The sequence below is a fragment of the Acinonyx jubatus genome, chromosome A1 (assembly GCF_027475565.1).
Source record: "Acinonyx jubatus isolate Ajub_Pintada_27869175 chromosome A1, VMU_Ajub_asm_v1.0, whole genome shotgun sequence".
NCBI lineage: Eukaryota > Metazoa > Chordata > Mammalia > Carnivora > Felidae > Acinonyx > Acinonyx jubatus.
Genome location: NC_069380.1, coordinates 4,386,325 through 4,403,382, shown reverse-complemented (window position 1 = coordinate 4,403,382; position 17,058 = coordinate 4,386,325). Strand labels below are relative to the sequence as shown.

Below are 17,058 nucleotides of genomic sequence, written 5' to 3'. Positions count from 1 at the left end.
AATATGACAGTTTTCCAGGTAGATTGAGGTAGATCTTTCACATGTAAGATAGCTAGAAAAACAAAAATGGGTGAAAGTGAGTAAAAATCTCACTTAGAAATAAAAGCATGCACAGACTTACTTGAACATACTTCTCTATGGCAGCTGGTATGATATCCTAAAATAAGCTTTCATTTTTAATGAAATAATGTTTTTTTCCTAAAAGGCCTAATACCATTTAATATGGCACATGGGGCAGTGTTTCCAAGATTACTGTTTACAAGGCCTGTTAAATATCGATAGTGGCAAGAAACCCCAGAGCTTCTTGGTTTAGGTTAACCTCCGTTCTTTTCTCAGGCTTTTATTTTACTCAGAAAGGAGATAAATTGGAGACGGCGAGAAACTTAAAACCATATACAAGATCATCTGGAAAATATAAAAACAGTGTTTGTGGCAAACTCTAAAACGCATGTGAAAACTCTACACATAAATCAGTGGCGGAAAGTGGCAAATTCAAAAGTACACATGAAAAATTCCCCGTCATGGGCAATAATGATAGCTGTACCATATTGCCTTTATGAGTTTGTAGTATATAATGACTATGGCTGAAGTCTTTAAGTGATTAAAAAAAAAAAATCCTAGCGGAGCTTAAATTTCTAAGGTTCTAATTTTGTTTATTTTCTTTTGGTGTTGATCCTGAATAGATTATTCTGCAGCTATTTATAGAAAAGAAATATAGCTCTCTGGAAAAACATTGATTTTTTAAAATCTAATTTTCAGTGACTCATGCTTCAAAATTACACTGATTTTTATGAACAAATCAGAGTCTGGCTATTTTTTTTGAAACTCGGGCAAAATTAAGCAGGTCTAAGAAACGTATTTTTTCTCTTACACATATGAGTAGATAGAAACACATTGAAAATTTGGATTTTTTTTTTTTTAACCTCCCCCTTCACTCCTTCCTCTGGTGTATAATCGAAGGGTTTGGATTACTACTATGTTCGTTAAATTTGTTTTCTGATAAACTGATCATCATCATTTGGAAATACTTATGCCTAGGATATGTTAGCAACCCCGACATATCTCTTTGAGGGCATTTGAAAATGATCTCTTTAAGGGCATTAGAGTGTATAGATTATGACTATTACATTCTAATTTTAACAGGTATGTTCATTATATTTTATGTAATTAAAGACATTTTCTTTTGGATTTCATTTTAGAGACGGTCATGCAGTTCCTTGAGAAGCTATCAGAAAAACTTTCTGAAAGGTTAGTTTTTGTACTACTCTTCAGATGTGTATCATGTAGGTTTTTCTTCTTTTTCATTTTTTTAAAATTCATTTTATTCATTTTTGAGAGACAGAGACAGGGCGTACGCAGGAGAGGGGCAGAGAGAGAGAGACACAGACAGAATCTGAAGCAGGCTCCAGGCTCTGAGCTGTCAGCAGAGAGCCTGATGTGGGGCTCGAACCCATGAACTGTGAGATCGTGACCTGCGCCAAAGTCGGACGCTTAACTGACTGAGCCACCCCGGCGCCTTTATATAAATTTATAAAAAATTTGAAGGTGACCTGTTAAGAATGTAAGTGTGGGAATATCGAGTCAGATCTGTGGCCGAGTCGGGAGATTGGATTAACGAAGAGGAATGCTTTGAAAGCACATAGCTGTCTTCCCAAGGTGACAGTCTTGAAAACGTAGGCTGTCCCCTCTGATTAACCAGTTCATTGTCTTAGGAACCCATCATTGACGTGCAATTAAAAAATGTTTCCCAAACCTTTTTGGAACTAGATATTTTCGACTCCTGCCACCAATTTTACAAGCTCATAAAGTCGTGTTGTTCTTTTGGCCTAAATGTACATGGCTCATGGATGTGGTAGATTGAGCTGTGTTTTTGATCTTAAGAATGATCTGCCTCCCCATTTGAGTTCCTTTGTTGTGGCCCTGCCTTCCATTCTTGATCGTGTCACTTGTCCTTTGCCGGTGCTTCTCTCGTGCTTTGTTGAGAGGCCACACTCTGGCAGCCTTCAGAGACCGATGGTTCCAGAAGGAGGCATGTCACGGCTGCCTTATTATGCTGCCTGGAATTTCCTTTGCCTTTTGACCACCAACACGTTGAATTTATCTCAGATTTCCATTTTCTATTATTATAAATTCACTCCTTAGCACCCAGTCCTCTCTAACTTGGATTATATTTTAAATTTTAAAATTTTCTTTTAATCTAGTGAATCACTGTGGCTTTGATAGAATGAAAAGGAAGTATTAATTATGCGGTTAGTTGAGAATATACTCTGCTTTATTAGGAAAGTGTTAGTATTCTTTCTTCCCTTCTCTGTAGCTATAGATTGTATTTTGAGCAAACATATCTTCAGATTTTTATGGATATATATATATATATATATATATATATATATAGGTGTTAATTCTAACAGAAACTTCATATTCTATAATTTTAAGCACATATTTGAGTATTGCCCAGCTAGAGTTTTCTTTGGGGAAAAAATATGAATGGAAATCTTAAATATAATCTCTGTTCATGTTTTTTCTTGTAGAAAGTTATTTGTTAGTCTCTTACCTTCTTAATGTGTAGCAAAAAGCAGTTATTTTAAGTTTTCTGGTGAATACTTTGCATGTTTGTGTAACATTGCTCATTTTCCCAGGCTTTAATACTATCAAAACCTTTATCTGTCTGCTAGGATGTTTTTAAGGTAGAAATGGCAGTAATTTACTAATGATATATTGACATCCCTTTTAACACAGGTAAAATGTGGATTAACACTGGCTTACATTTGCACTACAAATTACTTCTGATTTTATCATGAATATCGGAAAGGTACGTAAACAAAATTATTAATGTAATTATTAAAATTTTGTCCTAATAAACTTGTTTTACAGAACTATAAGAGACTTTGAGATGATACGAGGGATGAAAATGAAACTAAATCCTCAAAATTCTGTAAGTGACACTTTTATATATTTTTTTTAATGTTTATTTTTTGAGGGAGAGAGAGAGACAGAGCATGAGCGGGGAAGGGGCAGAGAGGGAGGCACAGAATCCGAAGCAGGCTCCAGGCTCCGAGCTGTCAGCACGGAGCCTGATGCGGGGCTCAAACTCACGAACCGTGAGATCGTGACCTAAGGTCCAGTCGGACGCTTAACTGACTGATCAACCCAGGCACCGCGGAATATTTTTATTATAATGTAAACAATCTATCAGCTGGGGTCCTTATCTTTTGACTCTAGAACTTTCTTGTTATATGCTGAAGGTACATATAGTCTTGTTTGTTATCCCTGGACTTGGTTCTGATTCTTGGGTTTGGTGAATAAAGTATTGAAATACTTGATCCATATGTCTGAATCTGACATTTCTCGGCAATCCAGTATTTTTGTTGGTTAGTTGATAGAAGACACACACACACACACACACACACACACACACTCATACATGTACACACACCTATAAACGTATATTAACTATGTATGTTCATATATACTCGTGTGAAGGCTGCTTCTATTCTACGGAAAGTGGGCTTCTCCGTTTGAAGCAGCCTTTAAGGAAGCTCAGTGGAGGACTGATCTGGCAGGTGGTAATTTAACCATCAGTGTTAACATTACAGTTTACTTTTTTATTTGCTAACTTATGGAGCTCAATTAAATAGATCGATGCGGACTTCAAAGGATACCCCATCTTAAAACACTTAGGTGGTGTTTTCAATCATAAGATTAAACGATTGCATGATCTTATAGTACAGACTTAAGTGTCTTTATGTCCAGAAGGATGCCCAAGTGGTGGTGTGCCCCCAAAAGGTGTTAGGACCCTCGCTCTCATTTGGTTCCAGGGCGTTTACTGGGTTTCTGGTTGTCTGCCTTATTCTCTTATAGGTCCTTTCGTTGGCAGTTCTTGATTTTGGTGCTGGCCGCTAGAGCCAAAGTCCTAGAGAACATCTAGGGGAAATGAGCCTTGCAGATTTAGAAACTATTTTCCAGTTTCTCAGATACAGCCACTAAGAAATAGATTAATCCTACCAAATTCACCAGTTTCAAGAGTAGCGTCTCAGTTTGTTAATTTATGGTAGGAGCTGTCTAGCAAAGTAACTAGGGTCAGTCATCTGCAACTTTGGCTTGGTAGGTAGATCCACTTAGGAAGCTAGGTATAGGCCAGAATTTATTTTGGTGAATATAGAAATAGAAAAGATAAAATACGTTGTCAGAAGCTCCTTTATTATAAGCTAATATGAAACTATCCTCTCTAGACACTTGGTATACAGGTGATTCTCTAGATATTTGTGAAATGCCTGATCCTCGTCGTGAACAGTACCACGCTTCACCCTGCAACCCTGGCCAGAACCTGGATTTGCTCCAGGCCAGTAGTTCCCAAAGTGTGTTCCCTGGACCAGAAGCAGCAGCAGCATCTGGAACTTGTTAGAAATACAAACTCTCCAGTCCCACATGAGACGTGCTGTATCTCTAGCCCTACAGTCCTGTTCCAACAAGCCCTTCGGGTTATTTATCTCTTTCCCCTCTCTGCCCACATATAATCATTTACCAAATCCTGTGGATTCTACCTTCCACAGAACTCTGTTCTCTCCTCTCCACGCCCATTGCCACAGTTCTGGTTGAGGTCATTCTTACTTCTCACCCAGACCATAGTTGTAGTTGCTGAACTACTTTTCTAGCCTTTGGTTCTGGCTCCTGATTTGGACTGCTTAGCAATGTGCTAAGTGTGAGACATAGGGTAGGTACTCAACACTTATTTGAAATATGAATGAATGAATGAATGACTTGCCATTAGAGGGATTTTGCCAAAAAGCAGATCTGACCTCGTCACTCTCTTGTTTAAGATTTTTCTGTGGTTTTCTGTAATTCTCAGATTCACCTTCCTATTCCTTTTTTTTTTTTTAATTTTTTTGAATGTTTATTTATTTTTGAGAGAGAGACAGAGCCAGGGAGAAGCAGAGAGAGAGAGAGAGAGAGAGAGAGAGAGAGAGAGAGAGAGAGAATGAATCTGAAACAGGCTCCAGGCTCTGAGCTGTCAGCACCGACTGAGCCACCCAGACGCCCCTCCTATTCCTTTTTTTAATGTTTATTTACTTTCGAGAGAGAGAGAGAGAGAGAGAGAGACAGTGAGGAGGGTGGGGAAGAGAGAGGGTGGGGGGAATCTCAAGTAGGTTCCACACCGTCAGCGCAGAGCTTGAAATCACGAATCACAGGATCATGACCTTAGCTGAAATCAAGAGTCAGATGCTTAGCTGACTCTGGGAAGACTTCTCGTGTAAGAAGACACTTGAGCAGAGCCTTGGGAGAAACGAGGCAGTACCCCGCACATGTCACGTAGGGCAGAGCCTTCTCAGCAGAGAGAGCAGCTGCCCGTTGTGCTTGGAAAACGGGGAGGAGACCAGTGCAGTGAGGGAGGGCAAGAGTCGCAGGAGGCAGGCTCAGGGTTCAGGGCGGTGCAATCAGGTCATGTAGAAGGGAGATGGGAAAGCATTGGCGAGCAGAAATAACTCTTCCAGGGGCACCTTGGGTGGCTCAGTCAGTTGAGCGTCCGACTTCGGCTCAGGTCATGATCTCGCGGTCCGTGAGTTTGAGCCCCGCGTCGGGCTCTGTGCTGACAGCTCGGAGCCTGGAGCCTGCTTCGGATTCCGTGTCTCCCTCTCTCTCTCTGCCCCTCCCCTGCTTGCGCGCTGTGTCTCTCTCTCTCTCAAAAATAAATAAACATTTAAGAAATGACTCTTCCAACATTGTGCAGTAATGTGGATTGAACACTTGAGCCCAGGCAGTCTGACTTCACAGCCTGGGCTGTTAGTCACTCCTGTCACCTGGACAGTTTGTGGGGAGGATGATCTTCCAGGGATTCAGGCTTTTTTCCCCGTCAGTATTCTGTACCAGTTGTCAAAACCAACTATTAGGACAATGCTTCTTTATGACATATTTTCTTTGCCACGATTAGAGTTAATTCTCCCTTCGTTACACTTGAAATTGTTGCTTTCATTTTGGGGATCCACCCTAAGCTTCCTGCTTAGATTTAGAAAGAACTCTAATCTTACCTTTAGAGCCCTAATCTTACCTGCAGTGTGTTTTATGGATAAATACGTGGGTTACATGGTGGGAAAAATTTCAACATGGCTAATTTAATCTATTAATGTTGACTTTTATAAGTTGACATTGTACATTATTTACTTTCCCCCCCAAATTCTGGGACATTGTTTTTTTTATGCCTTTGTACTCATTGATTATAGGGAAGTCAAAATAAAGAGGTGGGCATTTTTAGGGTCTTTAAAAAACTTACCTGATATAATGGTTTACATCTTATAAGCTGGCTAAATTCTTGGTAAAAATTGCGAAGTAGTCAATAATTTTCATAGCAATGGATTTTTCCATTGTAGGAATTAATGCCTTGGGATCCCCCCTACTACAGCGGTGTGATTCGTGCAGAGAGGTAAGTTGTTTTGTTTTGTTTTGTTTTGTTTTGTTTTGTTTTGTTTTGTTTTGAGAAATCCTTATAAATGAGAAGGAAGAAAGAAACTGTTTATTGAGCACTTTGTACAGTAACCGTGCAACGTGAGTAATCTCCTCACTCAGTTGCCCGCATTAGAAGCCCGTATAGGCTCAAGTCTGCGCCCTGCCCTGGCCTTTGCCAACATTTGCCCACACATTCTTCGTCTGGTTTAACACCTGTGCTCTCAGCCTTAGTATTGTCTACCCTTCCCCCAAAGCCTATACTTGTATGGCTCGGGTCACTTCCTGGTTTAAAACTTGTAAATATCTCTGTGTGGTGTCTAGAATCTGGCTTCTTCCTGGGAGTAACTTCCAGGTTTTCTTAGTAGATGGAGTGTTTCGGGGGCTGGAAGTTTGGTTGTCGCTCGTTTCTGGCCCGGGATGGGTGCTCGGCAAATATATGTTGAACTAAGGAAGGAATAGAGTGGTACTGGGGATGGTGACATACAGTTTTCTTAGGTTTACTCATTTTTATTTGAACATATTGTCAACATATTATTGGCACATCTGGAAGGATACATGTGAAATTAAGATTTAGGACAGTTAACTTGATTTAAGTCCCCCTCCAGTTCCGTAGTCTCCTCTTTGATTATATAATGGCAAACTAGTGGGTATGTTTGTTTTCCCCCCTAAATACACCCTATTTCTGTCATTTTTATATTTGCATGTAAACCCAAGAAATATGGAGGGCTGTTCAAAGTGAACACATCTAAAAACAAAACAAAACGAGAAAACCCAAAAAACAAAGTGAGCACGTTTAGAAATGTTTATGTCCCAAGCAACTTTGTATATGCAATAGGAATTTTTGAAAACCTCCAACTCCTACCCTTCAACAGATTTTTAACTTTTTTCTCTTACAGCTCCTTCTTGAGCTGCTCAGCTCTAACCCCGAGAGTTAAGATTGATTTAGGTAGTGGACGAAAATAAGTTTTGTGCCTTTTTCTCCATTAAAGCATGTTGGCATACCTCATGATAATAGTATACTTAAGTTTGATTGGTATTTAGCTCTAAAGTCTTTCTGTTCCTCTGCATTATTCAAGTCTTACTTACAAAGCAGATTGTCTCCTAATACTTCGTCAGCTACTGTTTTTTATACATATATTTCAGATTCAGCACAGGCCTCCTTCTCTGTGGAAGCACATAAGCTGTCATTCAAAATCTGTAATCATTTGATTATGATACACAGTGGGTGCCCAGAATATATTATAGCTTAATGTAGTCATTTCACAGGTGCGTTTTATGGCTGTGGAACTTCAGACCTTGCTCCTTATCGTTACAGAAAACATATCATTTCTCTTCTAAAACTTTTTCAAAGAGAGATTTGGTTTGGTTATTTGTAAGGGAACACTAATTTTTTTTTTATTAATGCTTTCCCTATCTATATAAGATTTTTAAAATTTTTTGTTCGTGGAAAGTGATGTAAATTAGATGTGTTTGTTTCTTCCCGAGTTTTGCTCTGTGATTTTTATTTGTTATTTAGCTTTACTCTTTAAGTGTAGGATGCCCATGTGGTGGTTCTGTGGAAATTACTTGTGACTATTTAAAGACTTGGAAAGACATCATCAATTATAAAGTATAAGCATTAATTAGGAGTAGGAGATCCCTGAAAAGTTTGATAGTAATCTTAAATAAAAGATACTGAATAAAAGGTGGTGACTTTCTCTTCTCCATTTTTACCGAAAGTACAATATTGCGAAGTCTTTGTGTTGCTGACTGACTCTGGAGTCAGTCCTTAGGGATCTCTGAGCCCGCAGATAGATTGGGAGTTCTCTGTCCTCTGGACTGGCCACAGAGACGGGGGTTACCGTCCACACGGGGCAGTTGAGTGGTAACACCCCAGGCAGCATGGCAGTGTGGTCTGGAGTATGTTCCCTGACGTCTGGGGGGCCTGTGTGAGTCCTGGCTCCACCGCTAATGAGGTATCCGTGAGCTTTGGAAAGAAAGTTCCTCGTCCTCTCTAAGCCTCTCAGCAAGGGTATCTATAAAATGGGGGTTATGACAGTCCCTACTTTGTAGGTCAGGATGAAATGAGATAATGTTGCTATTATGAGTACTAAGATAACCTGATCATATGGAATTGGCCTTCCGGGGACACTCTTCTAGAGGATGATCTGCTCTAAGAGATGCTTTTTACGTGTTCTTTAAAATCTTTTGAAGGAGTGGTCCCTTCCCTCCGAAGTCTCCTCTAAGAAAACACTCGTCTCAAGTGTAATGAATGTGTCGAATTAGTTGTAGAATGCTCATCAGACAAGCTTTTAAGGATAGAGAAGGGACACAGGGACAGGGAAGCGCACCTCGCCCCTGCTTCCCAGAGCATCACTCTGTCCAAGGAGGAGGAAACCCTGTGTCTGGCGGGCAGGGCAGCTCACCTCGGGTCTCTTTCCTCTTGAAGGCCACAGCCTCTTGAAGGCTACTGCCTTCAAAATAGAATTGCAGCCGTCATTCATGGCCTCTAGGATCTGTCCGGTCACAGCCCGCTTTTCTTTAACAATGAATACGTGCACACCCATGGTTATTTGCTGGGTATGGCCTGCCCTTCTGGTCTTTCCCACCATCCTCTTCCTTCACAGTTTTCCTCAGCCAGACAAAACCTTGCGTCTCGCACTTAGATCCCTTTGTGTCTCAGACAGAGCCTGTGTCTGGCAGCTAATAGTGTTCCCTTTGCCTTCCTTTGCTGTCTCACTTGTGAAATTTCGCCAAGAGTCCACGACACCTCCGGGTCTGCCGCAGCCTCTGTGCTTCCCGTCACCACCATACTTCCCAGCCTCCACGCGGCACCCTTGACCTTTAACGACGTGTTCCTTTGGTCCCCTGTGTTCAACACGTCTTGTCAACCATACCTTAACGCTCTTAAGAGCAAAGTTTGTCTTATTTTTTCCATTTGCGGTTACGTGTGAAATAAACACTCTGGACTCTCAACAAATGCATTATTGGCGAATGGCCACTGTTCAAGACTGTGTCCAAAGCAGTACTTGGCAATCCTTATTAAAAGCAATCCAGTTGTAAAGAGAATATCATATCGTATATTCGTGAATGGCTTTTTTCATCTACCAGATTGGTTGGAAGTGGGTAACCCTCTGGGAGGTCTTCATAGTGCTCATTTGTTGGCAGAAGTTTCCACCGGGCTTATTGGTTCTTAGAGTTAAGAAATCGCCGGCTCTTCCAGGAACACAGTATAACCTACCTGGTCTCCACCAGGGGCTTTACTGAATTTACTTCAAGTGTCCATACTAGGTCATGTGTTGGGCTCTTAACTCCGTTCAAAGAAGCAAGAAAAGGGATGCCGAAATGCTTCAGATGGGATCGTAAGAATCGGGGGATTTAAACATCGATTTTCAGTAGCTTAAAAGGCAAATGATTGAGTTTTGGCTTGAGATTTCAGTAATCTTGATTGACAAGAGTAGGCTGAGAGGCACAGGTAATGGATGAGAAAAGAAAGCGAAAACAGAACAGTTTGGATTGGAGGTTGGAAGGACGGAATGACGTGAGGACTGCTAAATCCTTGTTAAATTCCTCTGCTTTCAAGTAAAGACTTAAATAAGTGTGTGGTTTGACACGAAACAAAAAATAGAAGGCTTTCCTTGGTTTGAGTTTTTCTTCAAGTTAACCCCTGGGACCTTTCTTTTTTTGCTTTTATGTTCAGATTCCTTTCAAGTTTCTTAAATGTTGGCCTAAAGAAAGAACCTATTACAAGTGAGGTGAGAAATTAACGTGTTTTCAAACCACCCAGGGTTGGTCCTGGGAAATAGAGGCATGAGTGACCGATGGAAATCTTAAAGAGCACAGAAAAATCTTAATTTTCTTTTTCAAGTTTTAGTGTTGGAGCCTTCATGGCACAGGAAAAGTCATTCTTTACAAAACTTTTTAAAACATTTATTTATTTTTGAGGCAGAGAGAGACAGAGGGTAAGCGGGAAAGGAGCAGAGAGAGAGGGAGACACAGAATCCGAAGCAGGCTCCAGGCTCCGAGCTGTCAGCACAGAGCCCGACACGAGTCTCAAACCCATGAACCGCGAGATCATGACCTGAACCCAAGTCAGACGCACAACCCACTGAGCCATCCAGGCGCCCTGAAAAGTCACTCTTTAAATTATGAGAAGTATATATACAGTTGTTTTATTTAAAAGGTACATGGGATTTTTGAACAGGCTGTACATTCGTATGGTTCAAAAAGTCACAACAACTTTAAAAAGTACTCACTGGGAAATTTTGGTGTCATACCCGTCCCTCTCACAGCACTCCCCCTTGCCCCTGTCCCCTAGAGGTAATCGTTTTAAAGTTGTTTCAAGTGTCCTGGCAGTGTTTGATGTCTGTTTTCAATGCTGGTCAACTTTATTTCTCTTCTGCCAACAGTGAGTTTCAGTGAGTATTACTTCATTAATTTTGGTGATATTTTGTAGATATTATTGGGAAGTGGAATTCAGTATTGTCTATTCTTTGCTAAGGGGTATTCTCAAAAGTTCGAGAGCATTCATTCACATAATGAAATAGGAATGTTTTCTGTTTTAAACTCTTCAGGAAACCCTGAACTTTCACAGACAGATGACTCTGTGGTATTTCAAGATAATAAAGATTTGCTTGATGTGTGAAATTGTATAGTTTATTGGCTAGTGTATGTGCAGTGAACTTGGTGCTGTCAGTGTTGAAAACCAGTAACATTTATTATGAAAACTTTCAAAATAAACACAAGTATAAAGAATAACGTAGGTAGGGGCACCTGGGTGGCTCAGTCGGTTGGGCGTCCGACTTCGGCTTGGGTCATGATCTCACAAGTCAGTGAGTTTGAGCCCCGCATCAGGCTCTGTGCTGATGGCTTAGAGCCTGGAGTCTGCTTCGGATTCTGTGTGTGTCTCTCTCAGCCCCTCCCTCCCTCTCTCTCTCTCTCTCTCTCTCTCTCTCTCAAAAATAAAATTAAAAAAAAAAAAAAAAAGAATAACGTAGGTAACCCCATGTTTTCATCTCCCAAATTTAGTAACTATCCAAACTGTGCCATATTTGCTTCATTTACCTTTTTTCTTTCTGTCTCTTTCTCTCTTTCTCTCCCTCCCTCCCTTCCTCCCTCCCATCCTTTCTTCCTTGTTACTAAACCTTAGACCTCATGTCATTTCACTTCAACGTGTTTCTTGTGTACCTCTAAAGAATATGGATATTTTCTTACATCACTCCAGCACCGTCATTGCCCAGGAAGGTTCACAGCAGTTCACTGGCACCACCTGATACTCAGTCTGTATTCATGTTTCCTTGATAGTATTGGGTCCGTTTTCTCCCAGTCAGCTTGTTGGAACCAGGGTCCACCCAAGACCTACATGTTCTGTTTTTTCTGTCCCCCAAATCTCTGACTCTGCAGCAGGTGAGCACACGCCTTGCCCCAGCCCAGCACCCCCATCTCTTTCGTATTATTACTTTGTGGCAGACACCAGGTTGCTTGTCTCACAGATGTCCCAGACTTCTGGGTCTATGCGATCGCTTTCTTGTAGCATCATTTTGCTGCTTCCTCTGATCTGGATGTGACGGGACCCCCGTCATTTTTGGGTGTTCTGTCTCGTCTTACCGTTGCAGTTCAGGGATGACTAATTCTGCGTATAAATGTAACAAATAAGCTGCGTGAGAGAGGTCCCACTGCTGTCCTAAGATGTGGCTCCGACCTCTGAGGTGGCGGTTCTGTCACCAGAGTCAGTCACAGCGGTGTCACGTGGACATCCTCTCTCCCGGACGCCAGGCCCACCCGTTTACTTTCCCACTTCTCTGGGGTGATGATGGGATTGTACTGTATTTGTGAACTTCGGTTTTGATTTATGTTAACTACAATCTCCGGTGAACTAAGCAGCCCGTCTGTACCATTAAGGAACCTTCTTCTCCGATTACCAGGAAGTTTGGCTGGAGAAGTTTTCTTGGCTGTAGCCTCAGAAGGCAAGATAGAAACAACTGGCAATGGCCGGTTCTTTATAAAACAGAGCGTTTTTATTCTCTGTTCTTTATTTTCAGTACGTTCGAATTTCCTGAAGGGTAAACGGGTTTTGGCATCGGACACCTTTTACTGCCTCACCTTGGTTTAACCGGATGGAACGGTAGCTCTCCCTTATGGCTCTCAGGACTAAACATTTTAAAACACCATCCAACTATCACATTAAAATCATGCTTAGGCAGTCATTCCTGATGCCAGAAACACCCTATTTCATTTTCTCTTGCTGAAGTCAGTAGTTGCCCTGATGGCATCGTCACATACCCTGCTCTTACCCTGTGTGCGTTCTCCCTCGCCCACTTGCGCCCTCCGGCCGGCTGTCTTGTTTCTGCTGTGGTGAGTCTCTAAGTGTTTGCCATGCGGTGCAAAGCTTCTCTGACGTTCGCTCAACCTCCTGAGTAGCACCGGGGAAGACCGAAGCCTCTGTTTACCTGCAGTTTCAACCAGGATCCGCTGGCGGCACTTAATTGTGTTTCTGTGTTTTCACGACGTTTGATGCCAAGATGTGTTTAGAAATGACATCCAAGTTCTTTCTGTAATCCCAGGTGCATCACAGGTTGAAATATAAATCTGACTCATAGATTGTACTTCCTAAGTACAGCGATACATTGATCTTTTCTTTTTTTAAAAAAAAAAGCCCTCAGGGACGCCTGGGTGGCTCAGTCGGTTGAGCATCCAACTTTGGCTCAGGTCGTGATCTCACTGTTCATGAGTTCGAGCCCCTCATCGGGCTCAGTGCTGACAGCTCAGAGCCTGGAGCCCGCTTCGGATTCTGTGTCTCCCTCTCTCCGCCCACCCCTACTCATGCGCGTGTGCGCGCGCTCTCTCTCTCTCTCTGTCAAAAATAAATACATTTTTTTTTTTAAAAAGCCCTCAACAACAAAGAATTCTTCAGTTGAAAGTCTCTAATACTTCTGTACTTATTTCAGTGATAATTAGTGTTCCTGATGGGGATTTTGAGATATGGCGAAATCCTAGGGCTCCTAATCAGAAAGATTTCATTTTATACCAGTACCCTGCTGATTATAATATGTTCTAATTCTCTGCAAATCGAGAACTTGTAAACCCCTGGGTCTCCTATTTCTCACCAGAACGACTAGCAGAGCATGTCTTCCGCTTCATTTGGCCGCCACGGTGGCTTAACAGTGATTCGCCTCCAATTTCCGGCTGGGGAAGAAGTATACACGGATTGCAGACAGGTCTCGTGTCCGGATTCAAACCGGTGGGACCCTCTTGACAGCAAATAGTAGTAAAACTCTCCTGTGAAGCCGTAAGAGAGTTTGAGGTGACGAGAGGGATGGCAGTGACTAAGTGAGTGACAGGCGACACAGATGGCAATAACACACTAAATAAGTCCCCAGAGCACACCTGTTTCACACCGTGTCACAGCTGGGCTGTGGCTCTGAGAGGCCATAGGTTTTCCCTGTCCCCGCAGTACCTCTCTGCCGTTTTGCGGTCTCTAGATGGTGGAGGAGGCGTTTCTGACACGTAGTGTCCGTGCGGATAGGAAAGTTGTGCCCGGCGGTGCCCTGAACAGGTGTTCAGAAGCAAAGTGGCCGCCCCGGTGCTGCGGCCGCAGGCCGTGGCTCGGCCGGCCTCTGGCCCCACGTCCTCGAGGGGTTCGGTGGCCTAGGTGTCATTTCACGCCGTGTGGCAGGTGCCAGCCGAGAGCAGAAAAGGCGGGGGCCTGCGGGGTCAGCCTGCTGCCCCGGGACCGGTGTGTCGTAGGGCCGGTGCGTCAGGCCCGGCTCATGGCCGCTGGACGTCCCTTCGGGCCTTTCGAGTCTCTCCCTGCCTCGCTGGACCTTTTCCCGTCGTGGCTGCTCTTCGGGCAGGAATCTCCTCTCGCTTGTGGGAGTCACAGAGGGCGGGGGCAGCATGCAGGTGGCAGGACCTCCGGCTGTGGCAGGTGCCCAGGTCGGCCGTGGGCAGCCTCTGCTCGTGGGCCCTCGGTACCCGTGAGCCTTGGCTGGTGCTCCGCCTTCTCCAGGAATGCCCTTTGCCCTCACCGGGGAGCTCGTCCTTCGACCCCTGCCCCGGAGGCCACCTCCTTTTGGAACTTCTCCCTGACCCTCACGGCGGCATCCTGTCCCCCGTGGCGGGCAGAATCAGCCACGGCCTGTCTTTGTTCCCGGCCCTTTGAGCACCGCTCTCACGCCCCTTCTCACCTGGGGATCCTGCTCTGTGAACCGACGGTGCCAGGCTCTTCCCACCTCAAGGAGTTACCAGGCACGTAGTAGGTGACTCGTGAGTGCTCGCTGCACCGCCTCCACCTTCCAGCCAGTGCTGCTGTAGTCCGTGCGGCGGGCACCGTGCCAGCGTCTTCGCAGGCCTGGTCTGGCCATCAGGGGAGCCGGGAAGCATCGTCTCCGTTTCCCTCGTTAGCAAATCGAGACCCCTCCAGAAGCCAAGTTCCTTGCTCGAAGCACAGCACCAGGGAGAGAGACAGCCAGGATTGCAACTTCAGGGCTCTCTCTCCTAGACCGCCTGGTGCCGTGACAAGCCTCTCTGGGCCTCCGTTTCCTCAAGTAAAACGAAGCGGAAATTCTCGCTCTGCCTGGCTCACAGAATTATGTAAGGAGTGTGGGAGACTCTTGATGCGAAAGTGCTCTGCAAATTGTAAAGCATCTCAGGGATTGATATGATAGTAATTACATGTTGTCATATATAAAAAGAAAAAGGGATCGCTTACCCTAACTTTTTGTATATCATCAATCTCTTTCTTTCTCTTAACTTCTTTCCCTGTGCTTGCTGAGGTGCTAAGATAACCCCATCTTAAAATACAAATACTTCCAGGGCGCCTGGCTGGCTCAGTCGGTGATGCGCCCGACTTCAGCTCAGGTCATGATCTAGCGGTCCGTGAGTTCAAGCCCCGCATCAGGCTCTGTGCTGACAGCTCAGGGTCTGGAGCCTGCTTTGGATTCTGTGTCTCCCTCTCTCTCTCTGTCCTTCCCCTGCTTCCACTCTGTCTCTTATCTCTCTCTCTCAAAAAGAAATAAACGTTAAACAAAAAATAAAAAACAACAAATACTTGCCCTCCCCTCCCCTGACCCTTGGAGAGACTGTAGCCCTTGTTTTTTCTTGCCAGACCTCCCCCAGCAGTGGTCCACACTGGATGCTTCCTCTTCTAATGGCCAGAGTCTAAGTCTAGGCCTGATAATCCGTCCGGCTGGTCTTCCCGAGGGCCCGGCCTCCGGCCAGTCATACAGTTTAGTAACTCACTTTAGCCCTCAAAACCCCACAGCCTCTGCAGTTTGCGACATTGCTGGCCATTTCCTGTTTCCTAAAATTCTCTCTTCAGTACATGCCCCCGACTCCCTCTTACCTTTGTCATCCCCCTCTCATTTTCCCCTTTTACTTCTCTTCTCTAAATCGGCAGCTTTAGGAGTGCACTCAGGGCTCCGACACCCCGGCTGTGATCGGGAGCTCCTTTCCTGTCACGGCAGTTTGGGAGCTGTGGCTAAGAGTGAATGTGCAGTCTCCCTTTACTACTTGAACTTGTAACAAGTCCTTGGGGAAAGGACTTCAGTACCAAGGTACCAACCAGAACCGTTTTCTCTCGACTCCCATAGCATTGTCATCCCGTTAGAAAGAAACCCTCAGCCCTTCTCCTTACTGCATGGAACTTCGGGGAGATGACTTCCCTTCCCGTAAGGCTTCATGTAAATCATGTCACGTGGGGGTAATCATATCACCTGCAGGATTGTTTTTGCTCTTAAATGAGGTACATATACTCTGATGGGCTTATTAGTCCAGTGACACAGTGACAGTTGCTATCACCATCATCATCATCACCATCATCATCATCACCATCATCATCATCACCATCATCATCATCGTTGTGACTTAGGGATAAGTTTTGGTTTTGTAGATTACATCGAGGGGGAAATGGACTTACTCGCCGTATTGAATCTCCTCTGATCTCTCATCATAATGAATCTTTGCATTCTAGACTCTGTCCTGTTTATTCCTGCCAGAATAGTGTTCCTACAGCACAGCGTTGCTTATTTCTCTCCTCCTCCGGGCTGCTAACCGTGGCTCCTCCCACACTGCATGCATTCTTAGAGACACCCAGTACGTGGTGCAAAATAAAGGCCTTTAGCTCCACCCCCTCTTTTTGGCACCCGGTAAAATTAACAAAAAGACCATCAATATAGCTACACCTACATCTATATACAGTAAGAGAACAGATCGGGAGGGTGAAATAGGAAATGGGATGATGTGATAGCAGGAATCATGGGTGCTAATAGGTATCATTTCCAGTTGATGAATGAACAAATAAATGCTTACGTGTTTAAAAAAATTTTTTTTTTAACATTTGTTTATTTTTGAGAGACAGAGACAGAGCGTGAGTGGGGGAGGGGCAGAGAGAGAGGGAGACACAGAAGCCGAAGCAGGCTCCGGGCTCCGAGCCGTCAGCACAGAGCCCGACGCGGGGCTTGAACCCACCAACTGGGAGATCTTGACCTGAGCTGAAGTCAGATGCTTAACCGACTGAGCCACTCAGGCGCCCGATGCTTAAGTGTTTTTAAAAGTGAGAGAGAGGGGCGCCTGGGTGGCGCAGTCGGTTAAGCGTCCGACTTCAGCCAGGTCACGATCTCACGGTCCGTGAGTTCGAGCCCC

At 44.0% G+C, this 17,058-nt stretch overlaps 1 protein-coding gene across 4 annotated transcripts in view; it reads left to right on the top strand.

Moving 5' to 3' along the window:
* Nucleotides 1-17,058, top strand: part of MIPEP (mitochondrial intermediate peptidase) — a 162,927-nt gene that overhangs the window by 24,772 nt on the left and 121,097 nt on the right. For all 4 annotated transcript variants that reach the window (XR_003421937.2, XM_015087410.3, XM_027064544.2 and 1 more), the window contains exons 8-10: nt 1,200-1,248; nt 2,872-2,932; nt 6,363-6,415. Coding sequence is in view for 3 of the 4 variants with exons in the window: in XM_015087410.3 (XP_014942896.2) it covers nt 1,200-1,248; nt 2,872-2,932; nt 6,363-6,415 (163 nt within the window). In the remaining variant the exon portion in view is untranslated. The remainder of the gene's footprint in view (nt 1-1,199; nt 1,249-2,871; nt 2,933-6,362; nt 6,416-17,058) is intronic.